The 13,783-nt window shown below is 37.2% G+C and overlaps 1 protein-coding gene across 1 annotated transcript in view; it reads left to right on the top strand.

Moving 5' to 3' along the window:
* The window catches only part of XRN2 (5'-3' exoribonuclease 2), an 86,027-nt gene that overhangs the window by 57,548 nt on the left and 14,696 nt on the right, over positions 1–13,783 (top strand). Inside the window, exons 25-27 of the mRNA XM_077871976.1 lie at positions 5,882–5,950; positions 6,044–6,175; positions 7,014–7,141. Coding sequence (XP_077728102.1) covers positions 5,882–5,950; positions 6,044–6,175; positions 7,014–7,141 — 329 coding nt within the window. The remainder of the gene's footprint in view (positions 1–5,881; positions 5,951–6,043; positions 6,176–7,013; positions 7,142–13,783) is intronic.

Here is a 13,783-nt window from a genome sequence, read left to right as displayed (position 1 = left end):
AATCCCTAGATCTACACGACTCTTCTGGATTTTCTTTTTCCCAATTGTTTTTTGTGTCCGGCTCTTCCCAGTGTACCTATTAGTAGTTTTTTTTTCTTTTTCTTCATTTTGTAGTTTCTTCTCCTGAATTACTATAATGATCTCCCAGGTAATTTATTTGATTTCACCTTCCCACCAGTCTACTGGCATATGCTATGGGGCTTATCTTTGTTAAACTACCATTTCTCAGAAATTTTTGCTCTAGAGTGTCAGTGGAATTATAATAACACTTCCTTGCTTTTTCAAGGCCTACCATGGTTTGACAGAGCCATAGCTCTGTGCCCAAATCCCCACAGTTCCTCAAGGACACCTACCTCCTCATTCAACCCAGCTTTTCTCATCAGTATCCTATTGACCTCTCTACCTTCCTTCCATTGTTTCAAATGCTCCTTCCTGTGTAGACTATCTTTCATAGCTTTTCTTCTCTTTAGAAAGATAATCTAGAATTTATGTACTCTTATATGTTATTTTCATTAGTAGCATTGTTAAGTTCTTTTCCCCCCTCATAGCACCTGGCACAGTTCTAAACCTGTGTAAAAGCCCAGGTGTTCATAGTGTCTAAGCCCAGTGTTTGCCAAAGTCTTCCAGGAGACCTTACTCCTTCAGAGAAGTGTTTGTCAGACTTTCTATTTATATTCACCTTTGGATGAATCAGGCAAGGGGTAGAATGTTTTATCCCTGTAAGGAGGGTTTTTTTTTTTTTTAATGTGAATTTTTAATGTAACCATTATTGCAGTGTTTGTAAGACTTTTGGTTGCCAAGCAGATAACCTGAAATCAGAAGCCTAGAGGAAGTGTAATATGAACAGTCACAGACTTGATGGTGAAATCTCTTGGGAGGGCTTAATATCCACTGTCTGGTTAACCTCTTCTGATAGAATGTCAGCAAAGACATCTTAAGTCCTATAAACTCTTTGAGTGCTTTAAAATGTCAGGTATATGAATCATGAAGTTTTTCCTACAAGGACAGTTTGCATTTGGTATGCCGATTTAGCATTAATTATGGAATATATCAGGAAAAGGTAGGGTAAAAATATGTAACTTGATATTTGGAGTTTTCTGCTGTCTTTGTGAAGTGTACTAACACTCTTAAATAGTATTAGTACTTAAAATAGTGTTTCTAAGGATAATTCTTAAAGTGAATTGAGTTGGAAAGGGGTGTTGTACATTCCATTCCTTTTCAGTTGAGACTTTGCTGTAGTATTTTCTTCTTACTATTGGTGTCTAAAGTGCTACTTGTGTTACAGATAAAAGCACTGCTCAGTTTTGTTATATTTTCAACCATGCTTAGGTTTACAATTTTTATATTTTGTCCTTGATGTGTTTGTGATGACAATTAGGTGATTAAAATCATGGAGAAGGGGATCCCTGAGTGGCGCAGCGGTTTAGCGCCTGCCTTTGGCCCAGGGCACGATCCTGGAGACCCGGGATCGAATCCCACGTCGGGCTCCCGGTGCATGGAGCCTGCTTCTCCCTCTGCCTTTGTCTCTGCCTCTCTCTCTCTCTCTGTGTGACTATCATAAATAAATAAAAATTAAAAAAAAAATCTTTAAAAAAAAAATAAAAAATAAAAAAAAATAAAATCATGGAGAGGTTCCCTACCAAGGGAAGGATCATATTATGCCACTCCTGGGCAGGCTGGTGTGGTGGATAGAAGCTTGTGCTGGGTGAGTCAGCCCTGTGCCACCTAGAAGAAGTGGTGAAAAATACTTGTGTTTATAGAGTTCGGTGAAGCTAGGTAAAGCAGTATACATCTGAACACAGTTCTCTCTCTCTCTCACACACACACACACACACACACACACACACACACCCCACCCCACCCCATGGGGCCACCAGTTGAATGTATAAGCTGTTCTTTAGCTCATTTCCTCCTTGAAGGTGCTTCTGTCTTCATGGTACCACTTTCCCCTCCCCTTGCCACTCTCTACAGTTAAACACTTTTGATGGAAATTTGTCAAAGAGAAATCCATTTTTCTCCTTTACTATTTCTATTATTTTTATTTATGTATTTTATTATAATAACATCATTTCTGTTATTTTAGTTCCTCTGTCTATAAGAATTTTAATTACTTACATAAACGAAAAAATGAGGGAACTTTAAAAGCTTGGATCTCAGTAAAGTTTTACTTTGGTACTTTGACTAATAGGTTCCCCTCTGGTTTATGTGTTTCAGTTTTTGGAGAAGTTTGTTTAGGTTGTGGCTGGTGTTTCACAATGGAAAAGTACAGTTGAGTTGTGCTTTAGCTTCTTTTGTTCTTTAATTTCTTTTTTTTTTTTTTTTTAAGATTTTATTTGTTTATTCATGAGAGACGCAGAGACACAGGCAGAGGGAGAAGCAGGCTCCCCGCAAGGAGCCCGATGAGGGACTCAGTCCCGGACCCTGGGATCACTCCCTGAGCTGAAGGCAGACACTCAACCACTGAGCCACCTAGGTGTCCCTTGTTCTTTAATTTCTAAAAATAAAAGAGTTCTTATATATTTGTGGGAACAAATTACTTTAAAAAAAAATCAGTGAAAGCTTAACTCATTTTAGAAGAGAATAAGTCTTCAAATTGTTCTTAAAGATCCAAGGGAAAAGAATGCTTTAATCTTTGAGATCAAAAATAGTATTGTTTATCCCTTCAGTAGTGATCTCCAAACTTATTTTTAGATGCTCTTTTTTCCATCTCCTAGTGAATGAAGTATATAGATCATTCTGTTAAGTTTGGTTTGGAGGGTAAATAGGGAAGATTTTGAAGATTTTTTTTCCTATTATCTTGGAAATTTCTTCCTTTTAGAATATGAGCATGGATGATGGAATTTTTTTTTAAGATTTTATTTATTTATTCATGACAGGCACACAGAGGCAGAGAACGCAGGCAGAGGGAGAAGCAGGCTCCCTATGGGGAGCCCGATGTAGGACTCAGTCCCACGACTCCGGGATAACTACCTGAGCCAAAGGCAGATGCTCAACCACTAAACCACCCAGGTGCCTTGAATGATGGAATTTTTAGAGTGGTATTATAGAGGAACAATTGACATACAGTAAACTGCACATATTTCATAAATACATGGGTTTGTTTTCTCAAACATTGGTTCAGCTGTCTTATTAAATCTCTTACTATAACCATTGTCCTTCAGGAGAGATTATCCCTGTGAAGCTCTTTTGCCTGGGAAGTTGTTAGCTTGGCCACTTCCTTCATTTAGTTTCAGTCTTTCTGTACATGACTTCTTCATCCCAAGCCCTCACCTGAATATGATCTTCATTCCAGTTCTAGCCCTGCCATTTCTTTTGCCTGCCCAGCATTCCCACCTCCAGCATGTATTGAAGGCTCTTGGGATCCCTGGGTGGCTCAGTGGTTGAGTGTCTGCCTTCGGCTCAGGGCATGGTCCCAGAGTCCCAGGATTGAGTCCCACATTGGGCACCCTGCATGGAGCTTGCTTCTCCATCCATTGCCTATGTCTCTGCCTCTATCTCTGCGTCTCTCATGAATAAATAAATAAAATCTTTAAAAAAAAAAAAAAAGGCTCTTGCCTAGACTGTGTTGATCATCTTTTTTTGGTTCTCTCCCTCTGCTCTCTTATACACTGCTGCCAGAAGGTTCTTTTTGAATTGCTTCCTTGATCGAGTTTACTCCCTCACTGACTGACTACCTGAAGCAACTTCACGTTGTGGTCAGAACAGGACCTCTACAACATTAACCTAGTGCAACCAGCCTGTCTTACTGCCTGCTTCTGTTCACGGACTTGCTCACTCCAGTCTAGCTCTTCTCAACTAAGGTCCCACTTGGGAGTTAAGGCTTGAGAACTTGAGGTACCTGGGTGACTTGATTGAGCAACGAACTCTTGATCTCAGCTCAGATCTTGATCCTGAGGGTCATGAGTTTGGCTCCTGTGTCCTTAAGAATGGAACTAATTATAGATCTTCTTGGGAGAATTTGAGGATGCAATCACTCAGATCATTTGTATATGGCTTACTTCTCTCCCAGATCCCCATCGAGAAGGCTGCTCCAATTAAACCGAGCTATTTCTTGGTCCTGGAACCCCTTTCTCTGACTTGGTTACATTTATTTCCTCTCCCATTCTGTAACCATTCCTGTCCCACTTCATATCATGGCCTCTTGGAATGATGTTTTCCTTGGTCCCAGTGAGAGAATCCTCTTCCCTCTCCCCCATACACACATGCTTTTATCCTACATTCACAAAGACTTGTGTGGAAGGCACGTGCACACACATACTTACTCAGCATCTTTCTGCGTCTGTTGTTGCCTCTTCTACTTATGAAAATGTTATTAAGTATTTCCTATTTCCTTTATCAGAAGGGGAGGCAGGCTTGATGCCTGGCCAGCATTTGTACCCCATTGCCCACCCTGAGACCATGTATGCTGTGAGAACTCTTAAAGTTTGATAAACTGCTGAAAAGCCCTGCTGACAAAAAAATAACTGCTTTGAGAGGTTCTAAGTTGCAAGTCTTGCTTTATTACTGATTTTTCTCTTTACTATGTATCCGGAAGGCCCAAACAATCCCCTATACTTAAATACCATTTTCTCTGTCACCCTCTTAAACCTGTAACACTGCCCTAGCCACTTTGCCCAGCAGAGAACATTTGAGATAAAGATGGTTGCCAGTGAAGAGTGAGTTGTAAGAGGAATAAATTCAGTAAATGAAGTATTGTTCAGCTGCTCTTGAGCTCAGCATTTTTATTATAAATGAAGTTATTTTTATGTACTTAAAATATACAGTTAAATCCCAGCACAATGAAAATAAGCCCTAATAATTTAAAGTGGCAGTTTTTGAAGGGAAAAAAGCTATCTAAAATGTCAAATATATTTTATATGAAACCGTTTTCAACTGTAATCATGGAGGAATTTTAGAAAATATTTAAAAAACACAAAGAAGGAAAGGAAGTGAAACAGTATCACTGATAACTTTTTGATGAATATATGTCTAGTCTGTTGTATATATGTATTTTCCCCATGTCAGTAGGTATTCAGTTACTAAATTTTTTTGAAATGTCACTTGAGGATTCCATTTTTAGGGAAACCATAGTTTCTTTAACCAGTCTACTATTATTCATACACTTAAGTTTTTTTCAGCAAAAATAACAACTGTTGTGAGCATCCTTAGGTATAACCTAGTATAGATGTGAAGTTCTAGAAGAGACATTGCTAGGTTGAAAGGAAAACTTACATACTTACCAGCCTTCGGGACACACAAATCCCACCAGAAAGGAAGCTTGACCCAGCTAATATAGTCTAAGTGTAAAGACTTATAAAATAAGCCTTTGTGTAGTTTTCAAATTGTGACTGTTCCTGAAAAAGAGAAACATTAAGAGAGTATAGTACAGGGTTCCAACTGGGAAATTTAATGTTTTTTCTCCGGATTATTTGTGTATACTTTATGATTTTGTTTCTAGTGGTGTTTTCATCTTTTCTTTCTTGAAACAAGAACTAATTTTTCCTAAGATGCTTAGGGTAAGTCTTTGCCCTGCACTAAATAAAATGAAAGGTGTTTTTTTTCTTCTTTTTGTTATTATAAACCCCTTCCACCTGTCACCAGTATTCTGTTGTAATTTCTCAAGATTTGAGGCAGTGTCTGTTCCTTCTCTCTAATCACCCACAGTTAGCTAGAGCATGACTTTTCCCACAGAGAAAGTTACATGAAGGCTGTGTACTACGGATTAGCAGCTGTTTGACAAAAAAGATTTGTCATTTGGCAAAACTATTGATTAAAATAATTTCTGGAGAAGACTTCTGAATTTTGGTTATTCTTTTTAAACATGAAAAGTACCTCAGTTTACATAATAGTTAAGCCATGGTCATATAATAAAGTCATAAAATTATATGTTGCTCTCTTCTAGTATTAATTTTAAGGACCCACAGTTTGCTGAAGACTACATTTTTAAAGCTGTAATGCTTCCAGGAGCAAGGTAACAATACAGCTATAATATATGAACTATCTAGTTTTATTTTGTATGAACAATGCATATCCCAATACACTAATTGTATTTTCAAATGGTCAGAAAACCAACACCAGTACTGAAACCTAGTGACTGGGAAAAGTCCAGCAATGGACGGCAGTGGAAGCCCCAACTTGGCTTTAATCGGGATCGGCGGCCTGTCCACTTGGATCAGGCTGCATTCAGGACTTTAGGGTGAGTGGTAGGTTGCTATCTTTTGTATATTATGCTTTTTCTGAATCATTCATCAGCATTGTCAGTATTTATGCTACAAATACTTAAGAGACCACTAAATGCAATTCTTTGGCAAATATTTTAATGACTTTGATACTCTTACGCTCTTCATTTTAAAAATTCACTTCTGTTTCTTTGGTTTGTGTGTTGCTTAAGAATTCTGTTATTTTCTCCTAAAAGGTTTTCCTATCTTACTGACAGATATTTCAAAGGAATAAAACATATATACAATATACGATCAGTACATGCAGATAACTCTGATCCAAATTCCTACTTCTTGGAATTTATCTTGAAAAAATAATTTTAGAGAAGCATAAAGTTACATGCCCAAATCTAGAGTGCATTACATTAGTAATAGTCAAATTAAATGAGAAGAATGGTTTAGTGAAATATGAGATGTCACCATGGTAAAGTACTCTATAGGGATACATACTATAATTATGAAGACTATGAAAAATATAGAGTAATGCAAGATATAGAGCAGTATGTATAGTGGTAGCCACAGCATGGGTCCTTGAGGGCAAAACTTGAAATATACAAAAAAAAAAAAGGTAGGTTCACTCTTTATATGAAGTAATTAATACTTAAATAATTATCAGTTAAGAATTTTGGTATGACAAACTAACATGCTATCACCATTACCATTGGTACTGTTTTGAACTTTGTTAATTATAAATCTTGTAAGTTATTATCTTAATCATATTTACTAGTAAAGAGACAACTAGCATTAATTTATATCAGTTTGGATGTGATGGATTTATCTATAAATTTTTTTCTGGTTGGTGGGGTCCTTTTACAGCCATGTTATGCCAAGAGGCACAGGGGCTGGCGTTTATGGCAATGCTGCACCACCACCTGCAACTTATCAAGGAAACTTATACAGGCCGCTGTTGAGAGGACAAGCCCAGATTCCAAAACTTATGTCAAGTAAGTTATCACAAGTTGATTATTTAACATGCTGAATTAAATATTAAATATTAAATGGACTTAAAAACATAATAATTTAGAAATACTATAAGCCTTTACTTCTCCATTCCTGGTTGTCTATTACTACCCCACCAAACCATGACAGCATGGCAGAGGAGATGCGACTATGGCAAGATGCTAAACATTTGTTAAATCTAAGGGTTATTTTACTAAGTTTCTTTCTAATTGTTTGAAATATTTCATGTAAATTAAATTAACAAAACAGAAGAGGCCACTCTGAGAAATCTTTTTAAACCAAGGTTGAAGTTGTCAGAGAAATACCAGATTAATGTGAAGATTGTTGGGAGGTATTTATGCTATGCACCTACTACTGTATTCATACTAATTAAGTTACAAACCCATTTTTCTTTTATGGTAAAAAAATTTATATTAGATTTATAGCCAGCTGGACTCAGTTTAGATGATCTAATCTGATCAAGATGTTGACCTTGACCACATCAGTGTCATAGAGCTGCTTCACAGCCTGTTTGATCTGGTGCTTATTGGCCTTGACATCCACAATGAACACAAGTGTGTTGTCTTCTATTTTCTTCATGGCTGACTCAGTAGTCAGGGGGAACTTGATGATGTGATCATCAAGTGATCAAGCTTGTTTCTCCTGGGGCACTCTTTCGAGGATATTTGGGCTGCCTTTGGAGACGCGGCATGTTAGGTTGTCGGAATGTAGGTGATGTAGGGATCTTCTTTTTTGGGGGGACTGCACGCCTTTCAGCACTGCTTTCTTAGCTTTCAAAGCCTGCTTTGGCTTTGGCTTTGGGAGGGGCAGGGGCTTCTTTCTTCACCTTCGGCACTATCTTCATAAAAGGGGACAAACCCATTTTTTAACCTGAAGCCCACCCAGATTTTCCTGGTATAATACCCAGGAAGAGGGCAGCCTGGGTGGCTCAGCGGTTTAGTGCCGCCTTGGGCCAGGGCGTGATCCTGGAGACCCAGGATTGAGTCCCACATTGGGCTCCCTGCAAGGAGCCTGCTTCTCCCTCTGCCTGTGTCTCTGCCTCTCTCTCTCTTTCTGTGTTTCTCATGAATAAATAAAAAAAATCTTTAAAAAAAAAAAATACCCAGGAAGAAATGGGTTCTGAAGGTCTCGTTCTCTCTCAGAGCCCTCTGTTTTCAGTGTACTCTCTCCATGTCTCTGTCTCTGTCTCTCTCTGTGGCTTTGCTGTGTGGCTTAATGACATTGAGTGGAACATTGTTAAGACTCCATGAAAACTATGGAGTTCAGCTATTTTATCTTGTTTAGTGAAACACAGAAGGGGTACAGAATGGACCTTATGAGGATCTGCTTGGTACAGTAGTTTACTTAACTGCTCTTCCCCTGCCCCCAAGATTTAGAAAATAACATTTCTGAGTATTTCCATATGTATCATAATATATTTCATATCAATCCATGCCACATGCAACAGAAGAGTCTAATCACTTTGAAAGCACTCTCTGTGCCCTAACATTTTACTAGTATATGTAAAAGCATATCCATAGCTTATTTATAAAGCCGTCTGTTTATTGGTACATTCCTTAGCAGTTCCTTTTTTATGGGCTCTTTACCATGTAGTTCTATCCATAATGGTATCACAGCTTCCAAATAGGAAAAAAAAAATGAGATGCAGAATGCTAGAGCCACGTTTAATCCCTGTGGGTTAGCTTAGCTAGTATTTCTTTCTTTTTTTTTTTTTTAAGATTTTATTTATTTATTCACGGTAGGCACAGTGAGAGGCAGAGACAGGCAGAGGGAGAAGCAGGCTCCCTACAGGGAGCCCTATGTGGGACTCATCCCCAGACCTGGAATCACACCCTGGGCAGACATTCAACCACTGAGCCACCCAGGCGTCCCTTAGCTAGTATTTCTCAAGATGATGGTTATGAGGCATTTAAGAGATTGTCGGATTGCCTAAAGTTTGAGAAATTTGGAAAGAGGTTTGAGTAGTAAGGGTGAAAACATGTGTTCTCCATTATGTAGTTTCCTTCCATTTCATGTTTGTTAAGGTCCAATCACTGGATTTATCACCCCAGATAGCTACTTTACTTAAAACGTTTTACCCCGCCCCCTCCGGGACAGCCCGGGTGGCTCAGCAGTTTAGCGCTGCCTTCAGCCCAGGGAGTGATCCTGGAGACCTGCGGTGGAGTCCCATAACGGGCACCCTGCATGGAGCCTGCTTCTCCCTCTGCCTATGTCTCTGCCTCTTTCTCTCTGTGTGTCTCTCATGAATAAATAAGTAAAATCTTAAAAAAACAAATCATCTTCTTTTCCCCCACTTAAATTGATTTATTTTAAATATAAAATTATATCAAAAATATATGACATGAGTTTGATGTGCTTATTGTATTTTTTTCAAATATACGTAAATACATAACTGAAGATAAAAGGCTTGGTCACAGTCCCCAGAAACCGATCTTATGTATTACCCATGGTATGCATACCACACTTTGGGAAATGTTGCTTAGATCTTGTGTGAAATCATAGACCCATGTGACGATCTGTAAAAACCATGGACTGCCTTCACAGAAAATCACTCGGTGTGGCATTCATATAAATCTGAGTGCTTCATTCTCAGGCCCTTTCCATCCTGCAGGATCCATTTCCAGCACTAAGTAAGAAGGAAGTCAGGAAGTTCTTTTATTTATCAAGGTCATGCCAGTGGTAAAAAAATTTCCTCTTTCCAGGCCTGCAATTTTATAGTTCTTAGTTTGTCTTCATTATAATAGTCAACTCTTATCAGCATCTGTGCATTTTATTTCAAATTGTGGTGTCACCTCTCCTTTTTATTAAATCTTGAATAACTACTCATTTGCCATTGTTACAACTCTTACGAGGAACTTTAATTAGAATCTTTTCCAGGTAGAGTCTCTATTTTAATTATGTCATTAAAAAACAGGAAATTGGGGCACCTAGGTGGCTCAGTTGTTGAGCGTCTACCTTGGGCTCAGGTCGTGATCCTGGGGTCCTGGGATGGATCCCCATATCAGGCTCCTTGCTTGGCAGGGAGCCTGCTTCTCCCTCTGCCTACTGTACCTCCTGGTGTGTGTATGTGCATGTGCTCTCTCTCTCTTTCTCTCTCTCTCAAGTAAATAAATGAAATTTAAAAAAATAAATAATAGGAAATATGTTTTGTAAAGTAGGGATTGACGTAGAGCAAGAAATAAATGGCCCTCTGCATGGTGATGGGTAAAAACATTGAGCCACCTGAGGACTCTTGCTAGGACACTATATTTAACATCTTTTCAAAGGGGATGGGGATGGTAGAAATGAAAAAATGGGGAAAAAAATCAGCAAAAGTGTGCTGTTTAAATTGAGCCTACAGAGGGGAATTTGGGGCTGAGAAAAAAATGAGTTTGAAGTACATCACAAAAAGTTACTTGGTTTTGAGCCTAGAATAACTGGTACAAAATTCTGAGAGCATAAGTGGAAACTGATTACAAGGGTGGGAAGACTGACTTTTTCCTCCATATTTTTAGTGACATTTTAAATGGATTTTAACCGTAATACATGTTAATTAAATAAAATGTGGCAGATAATAAAGCCTAAATATGTGTAATCCCATGGTCCTGCAACAAAGCAGTAGTCTCTTTCTTTATATTCTTGTACGTAATTTTTGAAAATTAGATTATTATACATGTATTTTTACATATACTTTTTATTAAAATGTAACACACAATAAATTTTGAGTCATGAGTATACAATTTGATTAATTTTTATGAAATGAACACACACATGTAACCACTACTCTGATTAGGAAGAAAGTAACAAGTTCCCAGAATCCCCCCCCCCCCCCGCCCCCATTATGTCCTTTCCCAGGTGCCATTCCAACCCATTAAAGGTAATTACTTTCCTGACTTCAGTGTCATGGATTTGTTTCATGTTTGTTTAATGGATTCTTACACAGTTGACCCTTTTGAAAATTTGCCCTCTTTTGTTTGATATTCTGTTTCTGAGATTTATCCATATCATTGCTGAAGCAGTAGTTTGTTCATTCGCACACTTCTGCTGCTTCATCGGTGACTGTCATCATTTCTCTCTCTGGTGTACTATTTGGATTGGTTCCCAGTTTGGGGCTTCTGGAGTAGTACGGCGGTGAAATTCATGTGTCTTTCGGTGCACATAAGTAAACATCTCTGATGGGTATGTACCAGTAGTAGAATTGCAAGGCTAGGGTCATGTGCATGTTCATTTTTCATGAATAGAAGTGCCAGACGCGTTTCTCAAATTACATTCAGTTTATACCAATATACATGCCTTTAGCAGTGCAGAGAAGGTCCAGTTGTTCCACATTGTCACCAACCCTTGGTATTGTCAGTCTTTTCACTTTTAGCCATTCTACTGGATGAGGAGCGGCTCCCAGTGACATTTAATTAGCATCTTCTTGATGCTTTAATTGAGGTTTTTTCATGTTTATTGGCCCTTGAGCATTTTTTTGTGATGTGCCTGAAACCTTGTGTCCATTTTCCTACTGGGTTGTCTTTCTTCTTTTGCTTTATTAGGGGTTCTTTTATATTTTGGCTATGAGATTTTTATTATTATTATATTATTATTATTGAAATTACCTTTTTCCTTTCCTTTTTCCACTTGATGGTTTATATTTTCACTTTAATTGGCATGTAAGGAACGAGGTTTATGCCGACATTTGGGGACTGGGTGAAGAGCATGTGGGAATTCTTTATGATTCTTTTAGAGCTTTTCTGTAAGTTTTGAAACCATCACAATAAAAAATTGAGGTAAAAAATATTGATATTTGATAGGTGTTGATGTTTTTAAGTAATCTTTTAAATGTCATTTTCCTGTTGCTTGTATTAGAAATAGATTTTCACATATTGGTTTTTATCTAACAACCTTACTAAATTCATTTATTCTGCAAGTTTGTGTGTTCTTCTGGATTTTTTGCCTACAGAATCATGTCCTCTGCAAATGGTGACAGTTTTGTTTATTGACTTTCTAAGCCTAATGCCTTTCGTCTTTTTTTTTTTAAATTTAAAAAAATTTTTTTGCCTTATTGCACTGATCAGGACCTCTAGTATAATTGGATAGAAAGGGTGATGGTGGACATCCTTGTTTCATTTCTAGTCTTAAGGGGGAAATGTAGTTTTTTATTTTTTTTCTTTTAGATAAGAAGTACTGAGGAACTTTCCTTCTGTTTTTTGTTTCTAGTGGGTATTGAATTTTATCAAATGCTTTTCCTCTGTTTAGATGGTGGTAATGTTTTGTTTTTCTTTCCTACTGTTATGTGGTTAAACCAACCTGGCATTACTGGAATAAGCCTCATTCAGTGTGATAATAGCATTCCTTTTTATATGTAACTACTTTCTGTGTGTCAGTATATTGGGTATTTTTCATCTGTATACTATGAGAGATTAGCTTATAACTTTTGTACATTCTGGAAAGTTAGAAAGTGTTTCCTACATTTCTTTTGTTCCTAGGGGTTACAATAAGTTCATTGTCATGTCTTAATCCCATAGAATTCAGTGGTAAAGCCATAAAGCCATATGGGCCTTGCAGTTTCTTCATGAGAAGATTTTAAATTATAGATTCAAATTAAGTAGATATAGGTTATTCTGGTGTTTTTGTTACTTCTTGTTTTGGCTTTGGTAATTTCCCCTTATTTTTGTAGGAATTTGTCCATTCTAAAATTTCAAATTCATTGCCAGAATTCTCTTAATATTGTGATATATTCTTAGTGTCTTTTTAATAACTGTAAAACTTTAAAAACTAATTTGTTGTATTGGTAATGTATATAGTATTGCTGCTTTTTCTCGATTATTGTAGCCAGGGCCCATTTGATTTTATTTTATTACCATTTTTTCATACATATTTTTTAAAAGTAATCTCTACCCCTAATTTAGAGGGCTCAAAGCCCATAGCCCCGAGATCAAGAATCAAGCTATACTGACTGAGCCAGCTAGGCATCTGTTAACTTTATTACTTGAGGTGTTTGGGGTTTTTTTTGTTTTTTTTTGTTTTTCCTTTTTTTCACTGAACTAACAGCTTTATTGTTTGTTTTGTCACCTTACATTTTTTGGTTTTTGATTTCTCCTTTTGTCTTCATTATTCCCTTCTAGTTTCTTTGGGATTAAATTGCCATCCTTTTTATAATTTTTTTGAGGTGGAGACTTAGGTAATTTATTTTCAGTCTTATCTAATACATGCACTTGAGTGCTAACAATTTCTCTCTGATCATTTTAGTTTTATTTATATTTCATTTTACATCATATATTATCATTCACTTTGTAATATTTTTGAATTCCATTTTGTTTTAGAAGTATATTGCTTAATTTTTTAAGCATATATGCTTTTCTTAATCCTTTAAAATAGATTTCTTTCTTAATTTAACTGAGGCTAAATTCCTACAAATTGTATACTTTTGGTGAATATCACCATATAAAATATAGGAATTTACACTTTTGAAGTTCTTGCTGATTTGCTAACCAGTGAATAACATATCTTTGTTTTAAGGTATAATTTTTAAAACTGCTGCTTCAATCATATTTTTTACTGACCTCTTTTTCCTTAATAAATTCCCTGTTCTGGGCAGCCTGGGTGGCTCAGCGGTTTAGCGCCGCTGTCTTCAGCCCGGGGTGTGATCCTGGGGGCCTGGG

Source organism: Canis aureus, chromosome 26 (genome assembly GCF_053574225.1).
Source record: "Canis aureus isolate CA01 chromosome 26, VMU_Caureus_v.1.0, whole genome shotgun sequence".
Classification (NCBI taxonomy): domain Eukaryota; kingdom Metazoa; phylum Chordata; class Mammalia; order Carnivora; family Canidae; genus Canis; species Canis aureus.
Note: the sequence above shows the minus strand (reverse complement) of the source record. Positions and strands in the feature narration are given on the sequence as shown.